Source organism: Manduca sexta, chromosome 12 (genome assembly GCF_014839805.1).
Source record: "Manduca sexta isolate Smith_Timp_Sample1 chromosome 12, JHU_Msex_v1.0, whole genome shotgun sequence".
NCBI lineage: Eukaryota > Metazoa > Arthropoda > Insecta > Lepidoptera > Sphingidae > Manduca > Manduca sexta.
In genome coordinates, this window is record NC_051126.1 from 5,525,366 (window position 1) to 5,542,806 (window position 17,441).

General features: G+C 34.8%; 1 protein-coding gene and 1 long non-coding RNA gene across 2 annotated transcripts; one reads left to right on the forward strand and one right to left on the reverse strand.

Annotated features, from left to right (window-relative positions):
• Positions 1-1,697: 1,697 nt before the first annotated feature.
• On the reverse strand, positions 1,698-4,284 carry LOC115454645. The gene is made up of 3 exons (XR_005112243.1): positions 3,851-4,284; positions 2,558-3,437; positions 1,698-2,305 (listed from the first exon to the last, which is right to left on the reverse strand). It is a non-coding gene; the product is annotated as an uncharacterized LOC115454645 (long non-coding RNA).
• Positions 4,285-6,987: 2,703 nt separating this feature from the next.
• On the forward strand, positions 6,988-17,424 carry LOC115443588 (major facilitator superfamily domain-containing protein 10). Its single transcript, XM_030169047.2, is given in 9 exon segments — positions 6,988-7,151; positions 7,262-7,687; positions 9,775-9,933; positions 10,170-10,352; positions 12,814-13,060; positions 13,957-14,148; positions 16,196-16,314; positions 16,316-16,334; positions 17,246-17,424. Coding segments are annotated over 9 exon segments (1,440 nt in total). The 5' UTR covers positions 6,988-7,148; the 3' UTR covers positions 17,338-17,424.
• The last annotated feature ends 17 nt before the right edge of the window (positions 17,425-17,441 follow it).

Consider the following 17,441-nt stretch of genomic DNA (forward strand, 5'->3'; position numbering starts at 1 on the left):
ATATGATCAAAAGGTTCACAGCCACAGACAGATCAGATTAAATAAAATTAACAGTTACGTACGTTCGCATTGTCAGCCTGAAGTGTTACGCCACCGATTTGACTACATATGACTCCAGTCATTCCTGTCTCCAATGATTTAGTTTCTAAGAAAACACCCTCTCCAGTGAGCCAAGCAGCAGGCATAACAAAGTTTTTGTTATGAATGTCGTGAATCGTAGTAATGTACAGACATCAATTCCATAGGCATTCCCAACATATTTACTTCAACAGACGTAGACGTTTGCCATGGTAACTAAAATCTGAGAATCTGGTAATTTTAATTTTGGCATTCAATGATTCATCACAGATTTATTCCGGTAGTTCTCTTCACATTCGAATTCAATGTAACTTCAAATTATCATTTGTGTAATCCCACTTCTGAATGTTAAAACGCTCTCTTTACAGTAAACATTATATTAGAAAAATAATTACAGAATACAATTTAGACATTTTTTGACACCGTCCAACCAACAAGAATAATTATAATAGAATAGTCGCCGCATGACATATCTTCTCTTCTGCCAGCCTGCGCGCGCAGCCGAATACTTCCGGAAACGCCCGATGTCATCGGCTAGGATAGCGGCGCGTAACAATTGTTTTGAGATTGGCAAGTTGGAACATTTGACATTTTATTTGCTTTTTAATTCGGCATCATAAAGATGACCAAAGGTAACCATTTGATTATTTTAAAGTGTGCGCAAACCGACCTTATTATTAGCAACATAATATTTGTCTCGTTCTTTTCAACGGCTTTGACCTATTTGAAAAAGTAGGATAAGTATATGAGGGTAATTTAGATTCCTTCTATGCTTGTCTTGTTCTGACGTCTGTAATTTGAAAGTTAGTAACATGAACATAAGTTTAAATTCAAAAGGGCGGGAAACGTTCGACTTGTAAGGCGCGCTTTTTTGATTTTTTATTTTAAAATATAATTTTAATAACTTATTCATAGTGATCAGTGGTGTATAAACTGTTTTTAGATATATTTTAAGTTTAAGTATTATAATTTATTCTTTATTTGTTAATTTCTTTGTCAGTGCTGGCCATCTGGTAAGTTCTTTTATCTTACTTTCTGGATGATGGCTGAGCCCCCCGATCCTGGGGGGACAGTCCCTCCGGTGGGCTATAATGTAACAATTAAGTAATACTACTTGTAATGAATCTGAATCAGGAATGGACACGGACAGTTCGCTTTCTCAACGCCCACTTAAGAGAAGTCGTTTAAACAAAATTTGTAAACGATGTAATAAGCGTAGAAGGACCCATGGTTCGGAAGACAACAAATTGATAAGTTGTCATTGCAATAACTCTGACGTAATGGAACTACCTGAAACTCTAATTAATTCTAATTACCCCGATACACAGACTAAATTCAATCACAGCAATGACACATTAAATCCCCAGCATACCCCTACTTCTATCGGACGAAAATTATACGAAAGTACTGATAGTGCTCCATATGTTATACATATAAACAGAATACAATCATCCCCCCAATGACGGCTCCACACTCCACCCTTTAGCTTTTGGCAAATTCCTAAAAAAACATGATTTTAAAAATATTATAAATGGCAGTATCAAAAGAATTGGTAGAAACAAAATTTCTATGTCATTTTCAAAATTCATTGATGCAAATAATTTCATTGAACACAACAGTCTATCTTCACAAAATCTTAAAGCCTTTATTCCCACATTTAATATTACACGAATGGGACTGGTGCGGGGAGTCCCTATAGAATGGTCACCAGAAGAAGTTTTAGATAATGTTACAGTGCCTATAGGATGTGGTAAAATTATAAAAATGAGACGGTTAAATTATAAAGTTTTAGTGGAAGGTTCTCCAACATGGAAACCATCCCAAACAATTGTAATGACGTTTGATGGACAAGTGTTACCTAAACATATATTTATGTGCTACAATGCTCTTCCTGTTGAGTTATATGTTTACCCAACTGTCCAATGCTTTGCATGCTGTCGCTTTGGCCACACGAAAGTACAATGTAGATCAAAACCTCGATGTTTTAAATGTGGTCAAGGACACACAGGAGATTCTTGCAATGTGGAAGAGGATTGCGGCTCATGTTGCTTGTGTTCTGGTAATCATTTTGCTATTAATAAATGTTGCCCAGAATTTAACAGACAAAAAGATATTAAGCTGTTCATGGCTGAGAATTGTATTTCTTATGCCGAAGCTGCAAAAAATTTTCCATCAGTTAACAGATCTTTTGCTGATATATTGATTAATAAACCTCTTTGTGATGAACCTTTAAAATTTAAACAGCCAACCAATAAATCTACATCTCACAAAAAAACAATCTTTTTAAAGCCACGCCCACCACCTACCGCTATAAGTGGTTATAATCAACATGCTCATAAGGAACTAATTAAGGATTACAATATGCCATCCCAATCTGGCAATGGTTGTGCTTTGCAGCATCCACACCAGCAACAAGAACAATCCTTATCTGAGATTGTTCTAGCACTTATAAATTATTTATCTCAATATATAATTGAACCGTCCAACGTTGCCCCTGAATTATTAAACTCTCTCATTAACACACATAATAATGGATCAATTGGTCCAATGGAATTGCCGCAGTGTAATCAGCAAAAAAAGTGACTTAGCTTACATTGTTAATAAATATGAACCCTTTGTGATAGCTCTCACTGAGACATGGCTTAAACCAAATTCTATGTTTCGTATACCCAATTATATATGTCTTAGAGAAGACAGAGCAGATGGGTATGGTGGTGTAGCCATACTTATAGAAAAATCCCAGACATACACTCCTTTAAGTCTTCCTCCACACAGTGATAATTATTCAATTATAGCTGTCATTATTAACAATATATGTTTTGTTTCCATCTACATTCCTCATCCTTCTTCTCTCGTTTTCATTGAAATTAATAATATGCTTTCTTCTTTACCTCGGCCATTTATATTGCTAGGGGACTTCAATTCACATCATAGATCATGGGGCAGTTCCATCTCTAACTCCAATGGAGAAGCTGTTTTGGAACTTTTAGATACTCATAATCTTTGCATCCTGAATACTGGTAATCCAACACATCGCACTGGTCCTGATGGAATCTTAAGCGCTATTGATTTATCCATTTGCACTCCAAATTTAGCTTCCACTTTGTCCTGGAATACTATGGATTCCACCTTTGGTAGTGATCACTTCCCAATTTTAATTAAGTTTCCTCAGAAATATTTAAAAATCCCTCAACAAGGTCCAAGAATTAAATATAGGTTGAATGATGGAGATTGGGGTAATTTTAAATCAATTGTTGAAAACAGTATATCCTCTCTTCCAAATGTTTCAATAAATGATCCGTGTGAATGTGCAGATGCTTTATGCACATTATTAAATGAAGCAGCTGATAAAGTGTTCCCTGTAAAAATACACCGAAAAATAAGATACCCTCTCCTCCTTGGTGGGACAAAGAGTGTACAGATGCCGTTAATAAGAGAAAGGCAGCAGAAAAGATCTATGCTGATGACATGTCTAAAGAAAATTTTCAAATTTTATCTAATGTTATTTCTGATACTAAGAAGTTATTTAAAAAAAAGAAATTTGTCGGATGGCAGAATTTCTGTTCTTCTGTTTCCCCATATACACATTCTACAATAGTATGGCGAAATATTAAAAGATTTAGGCTTGCGTTTGAAAACAAAAATTATTCAAGCATTCCCCTTAATTTAGCTGATCAGTTCCTAGATACTGTAGCCCCTGCATCTGTACCACAACAAGATTTGCTTGAAAGATATTCAGTTATCTCCTCCGACAGGTCAGAACTCAACTCACTTTTTACTCTCCCTGAACTTAAAGGTATTTTAACAAATGTCAAAGATACTGCTCCTGGAAATGATGGCATAACATATTCATTCCTTGCTAATCTAGGAGACGGTGCTCTTTCCTATTATTTAGCTCTTATTAATTTAATTATTACTACAGGGAAAATGCCATTGTCATGGAAACATCAGTTAGTGTTGCCAATACTAAAACCCAATAAAAATCCATCTTATGTTTCCTCCTATCGTCCTATAGCGTTATCATCTGTGTTAGCAAAAATTGCTGAACATTTAGTTAAAAACCGCCTAGAGTGGTATATTGAAAGCAGAGGCTTACTACCTGATAGTCAGTTCGGATTTAGAAAAGGTAGAAGTACTATGGATAGTATAAGTATATTTGTTACAGATATTCGTTTGGCCTTCTCTAACAAGGAATCAGTAGTTGGTGTTTTTAGACATTGCTGCAGCATATGACAATGTTTGTTTGCTTGCTCTTAAAAATAAGCTAAAAACAGTAGGAGTACCAGAAATGCTTACTAATTTTATAATGAATATTCTCTCTGATAGAAAAGTTTCATTAGATATTCCAAATTCTCCTAAAATGTCAAGGCGACTATGGCAAGGCCTTCCACAAGGTTCGGTTCTTAGTCCTCTGTTGTTCAATATATATACTTACGACTTAGGATCGTCAATTAATGATTCCGTTTCTATGCTTCAATACGCGGATGATTTACTTTTGTATACTTCTGACCAGTCAATAGACACTGCTTGTATTAATATTTCTTCTTCACTAAATTTATTAAAAGGTTGGTTAAATTTAAATGGTTTACAACTGTCTGTTCCAAAAAGTACAGCCGTATTATTTACTAGACATAGAATACCTCCCCTGATTAATATACAATATGACGGCGAATTTATACCGGTTAAAAGCCAAGTGAAGTTTTTGGGAATGATACTAGATTCCAAACTTACAGGAGTACCTCACTGTGACTATGTAAGCGCTAAATGCGAGAGACATATAAATATGCTCAGGTGTCTCTCAGGAGTTTGGTGGGGTGCCCACCCATTATCTCTAAAGCTCATATACAATGCAGTCATAAGAAGCGTCTTGGACTATGGAACCTTTGTCTTAGAACCTGGTAACATCGTTGGATTTAAGAAACTAGATGCCATACAATCAAGAGCTTTGAGAATCATATGTGGCGCTATGAAATCAAGCCCTATTAATGCCTTACAGGTTGAATGCGTTGAATCCCCATTAAGGCTTAGACGGCAATATCTCTCCGACAAATTTTTATTACGTACTCTGCAATTTTCCAATCCTCCTCTTCTATCTAAACTGTGCCGCCTTAATGAACAGGTTAGATTGTCAAAATACTGGGTTCATAAGTCCTGGCCTTGTCTAGTTAAAAGTCTCCAAAAATTTCAAGCAATAGAAGCTCCTACACACAATTCACAACACCTCCCTATTTATTCCACCAACTTTGATTCCTTACTACTTTCACCGAATATATGCTTTAATTTGGGTATACAGGAACATTTAAACTATGCGAACAGCTATTTGAACTATTTAATAGATAAGAACTGGCCCTGTTGGCATCAAATTTATACAGATGCATCAAAACATACAACTCCTGGCTGTGTTGGTGTAGGGGTATATCATCTACAATATAAAATCGTCCAAAAATTAAACTTCCCCCGAATCTTCAGTGTTCACTGGAGAATGCTTTGGACTATTAAAAGCAATAGAATACATTTTGATGATGAAATTAGCAAACACAGTCATCTTTACCGATTCTAAGAGTGCTTTACAAGCATTGGCCAGGTTCCCATTTAAACATAATTTTTTCACTCCTCTCATCATGCAAATTAGGACAAAACTTCATCACTGTTACCTGAAAAAATATTCCGTGACCTTTGCTTGGGTACCGAGTCATTGTGACGTTAAAGGAAATGAAAAGGCTGACGAACTGGCCAATCAAGCGGTGGACTGTGGAGATTTATTTCCGTATAAAAATTATAGCCATGACTTGGCCGCTTTGCCTAGAGTTCATCTTCGGGAATCCTGGAGTGAACTTTGGACATCTAGCGGTATGTCAAAGGGCAAATTTTATTACCTAATCCAGCCTACGATACCACTGCGGCCGTGGTTCTGCGGTTTGAAGCTTGGCAGGACGGCTACGTCTGTTTTAATACGGATGCGTCTGGGGCACGTATGTACCCCAGCCCGTCTTGCGAGGCTTGGAATTGTGGAATCTTCGGCATGTAGTTGTGGGTGTGATGTTGGGGATCTAAATCACCTTATATTTTCTTGTCTTAACCATGATCATTCTTCCCTTTATTCCAGCCTGTCCTCACTTGGTGTTCCTTTTCCTACAAATATATGTACTTTACTCTGTAATTATAATATAGACATATATCGTATTTTATCTGTGTATATAAGTATAAATAATATCAAAGTCTAACAGTTTTTCCTATTTCTTATTTATTTTAAATATATTCCTCTGATCCTATCCCGTAATTCCCCGGTCTTCATTTTATTTCCTGTTGTTTCCCTAACTTTATTTTACAAAGTGCAACTTATTTTATAAACTGTCTAACCAAAAACGTTGACATTGGCAGATGCGCAAACCGCGCCTTGCCAGAGAGAGAAAAAAAAAAAAAAAAAAAAAAGTTTAAATTGTGGTCAGTGTTGCCAGGTTACATTTCTTACATTTTTCGTTACTTTTGACCCCCTCGCGTAACATGTAAGTAATTTTTATTTAAGGCAATTTTCGTAACTTTTGAGAACAACGATATTTGTAATACAAAATTTTTATTGTAAACAGTTTACGAACGCATTTCTATTCAACGCATCCAAATTGAACGCACCTAAAACTGGCGGGTCTAAAAAGTATTTCACTCCATATCACACTTAGAGATGGCTCGCCATGACAAAATGAAACGTATCTTGCATATATTAAAACTTGATTTTGCTTGAGTGTGTGTGCGCACATTTCCTACTTCGCGAGTCCCCGCGGTTTCGTAGCTACAGAAATGCTTGCCCAAAAACGCATAAATTAAAAAAAAACAATAATGTAACTTTAGCAGCAAAAATGTAACATTTCAGGAAAAGAAACGTAACTTACGACTCAAGGGCCCTGGCAACACTGATTGTGGTTTATATATAAGTTGGCAATACTAGCACGTCGACGAGACGAATCATGAAAGTGAAAGTTTATTTATTTTATTTTCAGTTTATTATCGCTACCTAACTCGATGGCTCGTCGTATACAGTGGATAATAGTAGCTTAGTTTATCAATTTTATAAAATGGTAAGTTAGTTATAAGTTTAATACATACATTAACTACTTTACGTATCCCAAAAAAATATTTATGTTACATTTTTACAATATTTTATTGAATATTAAATAAAATCTTTTAGGAACACGATGAAAGAAACGGAGTTCTCAAGAAACGTACCAATAAAATTATAAATGAAACAGTGGAAGAAAAAGTTGATAAAAAAATCGAAATGAAAAGTTCGGGCAAATCTAATTCAAAAATTATCGCACTTATTTTCGTGTCATTACTACTGGATCTGCTAGCTTTCACGATGATTTTACCGCTGTTACCTTCGTTACTCGACTATTATAACAGAGAAGAAGGCCATGGAAACAGTTTATACGCGTCCTTGTTGAAAGCAGTTCAAGGGTTTCAGAAGCTAACTGGGGTTCCCGACCGGTTTGCGTCAGTACTCTTTGGAGGGGCCTTGGGTTCTATGTATAGTTTTCTACAGTTTTTAACAAGCCCTATTGTTGGCAGCCTTTCTGATGCATATGGCAGAAAACCCATGCTACTTATATGTTTGGTAAGTTTACTAATAATTTTTATATGGATCAATCAATCAATCAGCCTGTCTCTGTCCACTACAAGTGTACACTATCACAATATATATTATTATATAGGTCACTGAAATAAAATTATACAATGCTTTGCACCATACTATAATTAATTTTCTTTAAAATAAAGGCCATTATTATCTTTCTTTAGATTTTAGATAGACTTTGTAGTCACAGAACTAAAAAGGTTTTTTTTATCAAACTCTCATAGCTTTTGATCTTATCAAAACTAGATCATGATAAAACACACTATATGTATCAATAAGTGATAAAAATTTAGACAATATCTTAAGTATGTGTTATATAATATTTTTAAATACAAACATATACTTAACACTATTCTTCTATTAGTCCATCTTTCACAGTGCATAATGCGTATCTCTGTTCTATGGTGTCATATTTGAGTAAATCTATTGCTTTATGGGAAAAACTCCAATTCCAATTTAGGTATAAAAATAATAACATTAGTACATAATTACTTTTGAATAAGTATAAATTTAAATTATCCTTACATAAATATTTTATAAATTCAAGAAAATTAATTTTATTAACTAAAAAGTGTTCATTGCAATTTCACATGCAATTAATTGACTGTTATGATAATTTACTTAAGTATTTATTTGTGTTTCCTATTTTATATTAAATTAACTATGGAGAAATCATGAAGTAATTATCTATTTATCATATTCCAGCCATATGTTTTATATGGACACTGCAAATTAGAACTGTTAAAACTGTTCGCAAACTTGTACACTATTTACTATGAATAAATTACATAAAATATGAGAAAATGCCTGTGAGGTTTAATGTTAATTGTCTTGATATCAGTTGTACAATATATACGGATGCTACATGCTTTTCATGTGTGCACAGTGTATATGTAGCTAGTAGGTACCTATAATAACCAGTATTTATTCAAGTGTTCTTTATTATACTCAAGGTAACTGTAGAAATTCTTACATCCCATCCATAAAATTACAAGAATTAAATACTCAATTGTTTTATCAAGTTCATGAATATAAAATGTAAAGTCAAATAACCAGAAATTTGGCACACCTGTAGCATAAATCAATTTTATTTTAATTATAAATAAAGTGACATTTATATTTACTATATATTTTTTGCTTGGCTATACCAATTTATGAAACTGTAATAAGTATAATACATTATTATCTTATACATAATATTCTATGCTGGTATAAGATTTTTTAATAGATCTGCACCTGTTTGTCGACTCACAAAAACCAATTGGATACATTATTACAACATGCATTGATTAAATCTAAACAGGCTTTGTAGTATAAAAATAACCATACTAACCTTGAACTTTAAAGTATTATATTTCAGTTGTTTATTCATGTTGGTATAATTTATTTACTGTAATGCTGTTTTTACGAATCTTTTTTTTCTAAATATTTTGCATAAAACCACTCCCTTCCACTTTTTATAATATTAAAGGCCATAAGTTTTGCCACTTATTTTTTTTTTGTCGACCTTTAAAAAGCAATGATAATATTTACTTCCCTAAGATACATGAAATTAACAATGCTTAGTAACTTTGAAAGAAAACGAATATGTTTTCCAAAAAGGCGCAACGAAGTATAATAATCTAGAAGAGTACAAGAGTTACAATCTTAATTGGCCCATGACAATATTATTTTATTTTACAAATTAATTTACCTCACTACAAATCTATAATATATATCTAGTCCTCCGCCGCATCTGTCCGTCTGTCAATACGATAACTCAAAAACTACCCACCCGATTTCGATGAAATTTGATGATGATGGAATTGTTTCCTAACAAGCTCTATCAATAAATTATTAATCAAAGTCCCTCGCCGCATCTAAAGGTCCGTGTTTATCTACATGTACGGGTCTGGACAGCAACCCCAAATACAGCACACATGGTAATAACTCGTCGACGGACGAAGTATGAATCGTACATTGTAAATCGCACGTAATTTACGTAGCCTATGTAGTAGTTACCTATCCTATCTATTGCTATTCTCAATAAGACTTTTGTTTTGAGTTTGCTATTACAAACATTGTTTCAGAGTGGAATAACAATATCTCACGGATTATGGTGCAGTGCAAGCACGTTCAGTCTGTTTGTTTTGGCTCGATTCATTGGCGGTTTAAGCAAAGCCAATGTCAGCCTCAGTATGGCGGTAGTTGCAGATGCCTCCGATGAAAAGACGAGGGCTCGAGGCATGGTAATTAATTTCAAATATTTCATGGCTTTTGTTTTTAAATATTCGCGCGTGTCGCCTAATCTCACATAAGAAAGTTATGTTTCTCCTTTTATGGTAAGAAAATTTAAAAGGCACTGTTAACTGTTACCAATTTCCTTTGTTTTACGTTATCACATTTATTCATTAATATGTATCAAAATGAAACCTTTTATGTATTTTTGTAACGTAGGTACATTTAAAAAGAATGTTTATTTCAGGCGCTTATAGGGCTGGCATTTTCTATAGCATTTATTATAGGACCATTAGCCGGGGCTTGGATCGCTAAAACCAGCGACCTCTCCGCGGGTCTGTGGGGAGAACGACCCGCGTTCTACGCAGTGTGCCTTTCCCTTCTTAACATAGCGCTGGTATTACTTTTTATACCAGAAACATTGCCTAAGGTAAGTGGAACTACACTACACTCTATAAACCGGATATTTATTGACTTTTATATGGACTTGACTGATATTGATGATGTCACAAATATTAATGACTAATTCCCACTGATGGCAATATAAATCATTGTGATACGTAATTTTCTTACAATGTTATTAGACTTATCATGATTACCCTTAGAAAATACCATTAATTTTAAAGCTCGTTGTCACTCAACCCAAGTTACATTATTATCACACATTCTGAATTCCTAACCATTGACAGACTATTGGGTAACGGCCGTTTCAAAAATCGATCCCAATGTTAATGTTTAATCGGATCCCGAGAATAAATCAATTAAAAAAAGTCATTTGTAAACAAGTAAAAAAAAGTTTTCGTTGGTCCTTTTTCGCGATGGATTGAAAAAAGTGATTGAAATCGTTTATGAGGGAAACGCGGTTGAACAGCAATTCTAGGTCTAGGAAGCTAGATTCTAGTTGTGGTATAATTATGTTCACGTTTTGGAAACAGGCCAAGGACCAGTGTTGCAATCGTAATTTTTTAATTGTGATTGGATCATGTTTTTTTTTCTGGTCCAAGGAAGTTTATTTTAACCAATGAAAAAGAATCGATAGCTATACGAAGTCATGGCCACATTTAGTATTCAAGTTAGTAAAAAATGTTTATTATTAATTATAATTTGTATACGTTTTAACGTTAGACAAAGATGCAAATTATTAACGCACGTGTATGGAATCTTGTCTTAATTAAAATTCATATATTTGTATCCTTAAATAAACATACCTAACTACTTATAACATTAAAGAATATTGAATATGATAACGCAATAATTTGTCAAAGTAGGGAAGTATACAAACTCTCAACATAAATAATAAAATGATTTCGTGAAAGAAATTAATTTGCGCCTCAACGGTCTTATGCTCCGTTTCAAACAAGAATAAGATATTGATTTTGAGCAGGAATAAAACAATAAAAATTAGAAAGATATTTGTCTTCTATCATTTTGTTGACCACATTGTTTCCTTGTTAGTTTTGACGTACCCATTCTTTCGTTACCTATTTCTTGTGGAGGAAAGAACTTTATTTTCAAGTTATGTATGTAGTTTATGCAAGGATAGTGGACAGATTGATAGATATGTTTAAATTAGTTTTTGTTCGTTGAATATGATAGAAATCTCAGACGACGAGTTGATGCATACGTTGGAAAGGCATAGTCTAGACATTCATTTTATTAAATACTTTTAGTTATCATAATAATCAGTAAAGTCATGACCGTTTATGTTATAATAAGTACTTACTTACATACATAAGTAAGTACAATTTCACCATGTCCCTTTACTGGGATAGGCAGAGGTGTAAAAAATCCACATTTCGTCAGTTTTGTTAAAAGTCTCACGTAAGAAAAAGCGACAATATTGCCATATGTCGAGCATTATTTCAAAATCCGTGCTGATGTTCAACTGAAAAACCAAATATTTTCTGCAACGCGGTAATCGAATCCAAGACATCAGCGCGGCCGTATTACCGCGTACATAATTCAACTACGCCATCGTGGCAGTCTAATATAATTATAATATCATAATACAGCGAATAAATAAAAACAAGGCCACAGCAAGTTTTGAATACAATAAAAGTAAATTAATGAAAATATAATAGGTGTCTACAGACAGAGATGATACGCCTTGTCACAATTATTCGCCAATATTGCACAATCTTTAACATATTTCGTAATCAAATTATATTGGCATGTTGTGTGTTGTCTCACGCGCTGCTTGGTTTCACGGCCCGATATAAGGACATATAAAAACATCGTTTAGTATCTATAGGTACGTATTACTAAGGTCTCGGTAGGGTAGGTACTCGTATTGCTTCCTGGATAGGATTTACGAATGGCGTGCTGAAGTTTTGGATTCGATGCTCAGGTGATATAAAAATAATGAATTGATATTGAGTTTTTCTGCTCAGTACTTATGTATAGAATTGTGCTCGTAAAAATGACAATTGGCACGCTTTCTATTACATGGATAATGGAACCAAACATAGCTGGCAAAATGTTGGTGTGATATAACTTTGCTGTTAACAAATAGCCCTAAAAAGAAAAATGGTTTGATGTTAGTTAAAGTTACCTAGTTGATTCCTAGTTACCTAGTTGATTCGAGCTGAAGCTTTCTGAGGCAATATGTTGTCTTTAACAAAGGGAGTAATGCCCATTGTCGTCCCACAACAAAATAGGTCTTCCGAACTAACGTTCCTAATTCTTTAAAGAGAAATACTAGTAACGGGTAAACCGCAAACCATAATGTAATAAATTAAATTAATGTAACTGTGCTGGGTGACCAAATGAAGCGGCTAAAGACAATTTGAACTCGTTTTCATATCAGTAATTTGCATTTTATTTACGATCGTGTATCCTGTCTCGATTGAATAGTGTTTACAAAAAAAATCGAATTAATACTTCTTTTTTAGGATAAAAGGGCACCACTCTCGTTTAGTTTGATGAAGACTGTGGATTTTGTATCGCCATTGCACTTGTTGAAATTTACCGCCGTCGATAATCTATCGCCACGGCAGGGCAGAGTATTATCGAAACTTGGACTGACTTATTTCCTGTATTTATTCATATATTCCGGACTCGAATTCACGATCACCTTCTTAACGCATCATACTTTTGAATACACTGCCATGCAGCAAGGGAAGATGTTCTTAGTCATAGGTAAGTCATTTACAAATTACAATTTAAAAAAAATTGCGCGCCAGCATTTTTTATCACAATAGCTATACCGTTCGTGTCACTGCTATGTATATAGAGGTTGGTTTATTAAGACATCAATGCAGTCAAGGACTTGTTGCTATCTAGCACGTCATTTTAACTGGACAGTGGCTGACAAACACCGAAGATTGATTGCTGATTTTAAGTATAATGTATAATATTGTTTTACATGAAAAAGGAAAAATCATCATTATAAAAAGCCACACGGTGAACTTACGAAGTGGTTTTATGATTAACTGTATCGTGCAATATTTCTATTATTGTAACGCCTACCCACAATCATATCCACAATTTGTCACTGTGGCTTCATTGTTTGTAAATCTAGAGCTGACATAAAGATATTTGCGACTGCAAGGATATATGGAAATTATTAAAGTGTAAGAAAGTAATGTGCATTAACATTTACATGTAACGTTAGGATAGTTAAATACAATAATTGGTACAATAAATAACCTGGTTCCATCGTGCCTGGATGTTTACTGCATATTTGTTGTTATCGTTCTGACAAAAACACACGATGACTACATTTTTTAAAATTTGTATTCAAATTATAATAAAAAAAATACTTGAGCACTTATTTGGCACAAACAATTAACTAAATCCATTCAAAATAAATAAATTTTAATCGATTGAAATCAGAAAAGAGACAATGGTACTTTGGTGTGATCTCACTGAATTAAACGATCCAAGGCACCTGCCAACTAAGCAGCAAGTCTTGCTTATTGCTATATTTTGCTTATTTTCCATATGCATGGTTTTTCATTTTTCGGCTCTTTTTATGTCAACGATGGATCAATGGTGATGGTGTTGAAAGCTAACGGTTCCGCCATCTCCGGCAGGGTTGATAATGGCGGTGCTGCAAGGAGGCGCGGCACGTCGGCTGGGCGCACGCGGCGCGGAGGTGGCGGCGCGCGGGTCGCTGGCGCTGACGCCGCTGTCGTTCCTGTGCATCGCGGGCGCCGCGCTGACGAGCCCGCCGCTGCTCTCGCCCTGGGCCTGGCTCTGGACTGGACTCGTTCTGTATGCTCTATGTGAGTACAAACTAACTTTGAAAGTATTACCACTGTGAATGTAACATAACCATAAACCTTCAGTAGTAGTAGCGTTAAAGAGTTTTTTTCTCGCGTATAAAAAAGCTTTTGACATGTTACCCCCGGTACGGACGGCATCGCAGAAGGTAAGCCTCACGCTGCCGCTGACGCCAAGGGCGTCCTTTGGTGCATGGCTGGCTTCTGAGTCCCCAACAGAAAACGGGCCGCACCAAGCGGCACCGCAAAGGGGTGGTAGAGGACAACAACTTAGATATTTCAGTAGCAGAAATCCCGTAGCAGTTACCTAGTGCGTTGAAGACAAAAAAAGCTCTCATACGATCTTTATTATACTCATCCTCGACATAGGTAAGACTAGAGGACAAAAATACAGTTGGAACCAAAAGACGTGGCTAAAAACTAGAAACATTTCTCCACAACGCCTGCTTAATCAAGACCGGCTTTAAATAAGAAAAAACAAAACAATTAATTGCTCCTCATTATATTGGGAAGTGTACCTACAATAAGTAAATGAATAGATATCTGTCCAGGCAAAAGGTTTATGTAATCGATTAAATATTATTATTTTGGTTAGACATAGTTACAGATCTTGTTAGCCTCGTCATCCGTTGAAGGTTAACCAGGGGCGTATTAATTACAATTATTTCAAATTCGAATGTTAAAATTGATTGATTAGATGTCCTGGAATTAGGATGGGGCTTATCAGGAATACCTACCTACATATTATGTTAATTAGATTATCAAGATTGTAATATTGTCATTTTGAACCGTCGTGTGTCTGGGGTGTGATTTTGTTTCCTTGAAGTTTTTTTATGACATGTCAGGCGTACGGTGATGCCATAGCGTTACTCGTTTAAAACCACGACAGGTGTGCGAGAGACGAGAGACGCAGTCGTGGTTTAATTATTTAATCTTATTCTTACTTACTATTATAAATGAGGAAGTTTGTGCAAATGTGTGGATGTTGCGTGTTTATTAAATATGTTTGTTTGTGTGTGTTCGTTGTTGTATGGTTACTAAAAGTAAACTTAAAAACGATTGAACGGATTTGAAAGAATCTTGGCATACGGATAGACCATGTCCTAGTTTAACACATAGCTTATTCCTATCATTTGTTCTCATTGGAAATAAGTAATTATTTTTTAATTAGATGGCACTGGAGTGGTAGTTAATGAGTTTCGAAGCGGAGTAACAGTTGTATTACAAATTTAAAATAAAAATAAAATAAAAATGCTTTATTCATCACGTAGGCGAACATAGTTGCACTTATGATAAGTCAAGGTACATGAGAATATTCAATTATTACTTAATTAGATTAGCTTATATAAACAAAGACAATAAAATAAATGAAAAATATACTTAGTAACAAAGAAGCCAGCTCGGGCTGGCAGGGAAGAAGAAATAAAATTATGTATGTATGTATTTTTAAATAAGCAATAAGGGAGAAACGCGTCGCGATCCTCACCGGTGAGGACAATAAAAGCCCTAACCTAGCTAACCTACCAGCCTTTCACTAACTACCTAAGCGATGACTACCCGAAGAAGAAAGGCAGAAAGAAACTCCGGGCTTTATTTTTGTCATCAATTGTCTATTCATTTATAATATTGTTATTAAATATATATATTTTTTTAATAAGTCTTTTCTATACAAAGTCTGATTAATTATATAAGCTAATACACGCACATCACCGTAAAATTGCGGAGAAAATCCACATAAAAGTATTTAGCAATAACTAAAAACTAACGAAAAAAAACAATAATACTAAAAAAAATTATAAAAACTATGAAACAGTCAGTGTACAGCGTGCATACGCCTACATTTACAAACATAATATTTTCATTTCATATTTTGTCGCAGATCTTGGTCAATATAATTAAGATTATAAATTTTAAGGCTGGTGCAACAAAATGATCGGTCGGTCGTCTATTATACATTGATAATTCAATGAGTCAATATAAAATAAAATATGTCACATAAATTTAAAACTGTTACCCAGTAATTACAATAAGGAAGTGTTGGTTTCGGCAGCGACTGCGTTCGCGGTGTCGTGCATGACGTCGATGGCGGCGGGGCAGGCGCCGCCGGGCGCGCGCGGCGCCGTGCTCGGCACGCTGCGCTCGCTCGGGGCGCTCGCGCGCGCCGCCGGCTCCGCTGCTCGCCTCCGCCGGTAACCACCCGCCGCACCGCGCACTACACACCACACGTTTTATACTTAAACAGGGGCCTTATTCTCTATCCCGCACGTTATTTTAACAGTGCGTAACAAGCACGTAACACAACGCATCATGTTTAGGACTATAGAAATTTGGTTTACAGAATACCATTCCACGCACATTTCTCGAAGATAACATGACACGGCCGCGTTATGCGGTTACACTATCATACAGAATAAGGGCCCAGTACAACAAATTTACATATTTTAACACAATATGGCGAGATTATTTTTTTATCATGCTGTACATTCATATTGGGCACCAACAAAACCTTATAAATATAATGTAGATTAATTGATTATTCTTTTTGTAAAATTTAACTTAATAATTATTTGATTTTAAGGTTAACATAAACTATCATTCTCATGACGAACAATTGATTTTAATGCGAGATTTAACTCTACGGTTCATTAAGTTCGTGATACACATGACTATGTCGTATGGTATTTCAATGAACTCCTACACAACAGTAAAACCAGTATGAATAGTTATTCAGATTTGAAGAGGCTAATTTAAATTGAATGAGATGCTTATTTTCGCAAATCATATACAAGTTTGAAAATATCTGTCTACTCAAAATAGACAGGTACACATTGCTCTTATGTTTAATAAGATCCCAATACTCGAATCTGTGTTTTGAAAGTCATTGTTTCATAAAAACTGGCATTCAAAATGATTTAATCATATTAATAAGATAAACTAACTCAATATCATGAGTCTTTAGGTGTTCTTACTTAATAGTGACATTAACAATAAGTTAACATGTTATATGCCTTTACACGTGCTTTGATTTGCAAATAATTGAACTTAAAGTTTTTATCGGTCATGAGTTTTATTTAAACTGGGTATTAAATTCTTTTTTCAGTTTACTGGTGCTTCGGAGCAGCTACCACCTACACCGTAGGATCACTAATCGTAATAATTCCATCTGTGATGTTATTCAGACTGAAGACGTGACCTTAAGAAGCATTGTGCCCAGTCATTATTTACAAGCAATAATAATGTAATGATTTATACAATAATTCAATAATTTATTAATATATTTTGGTGAATTTTATGTT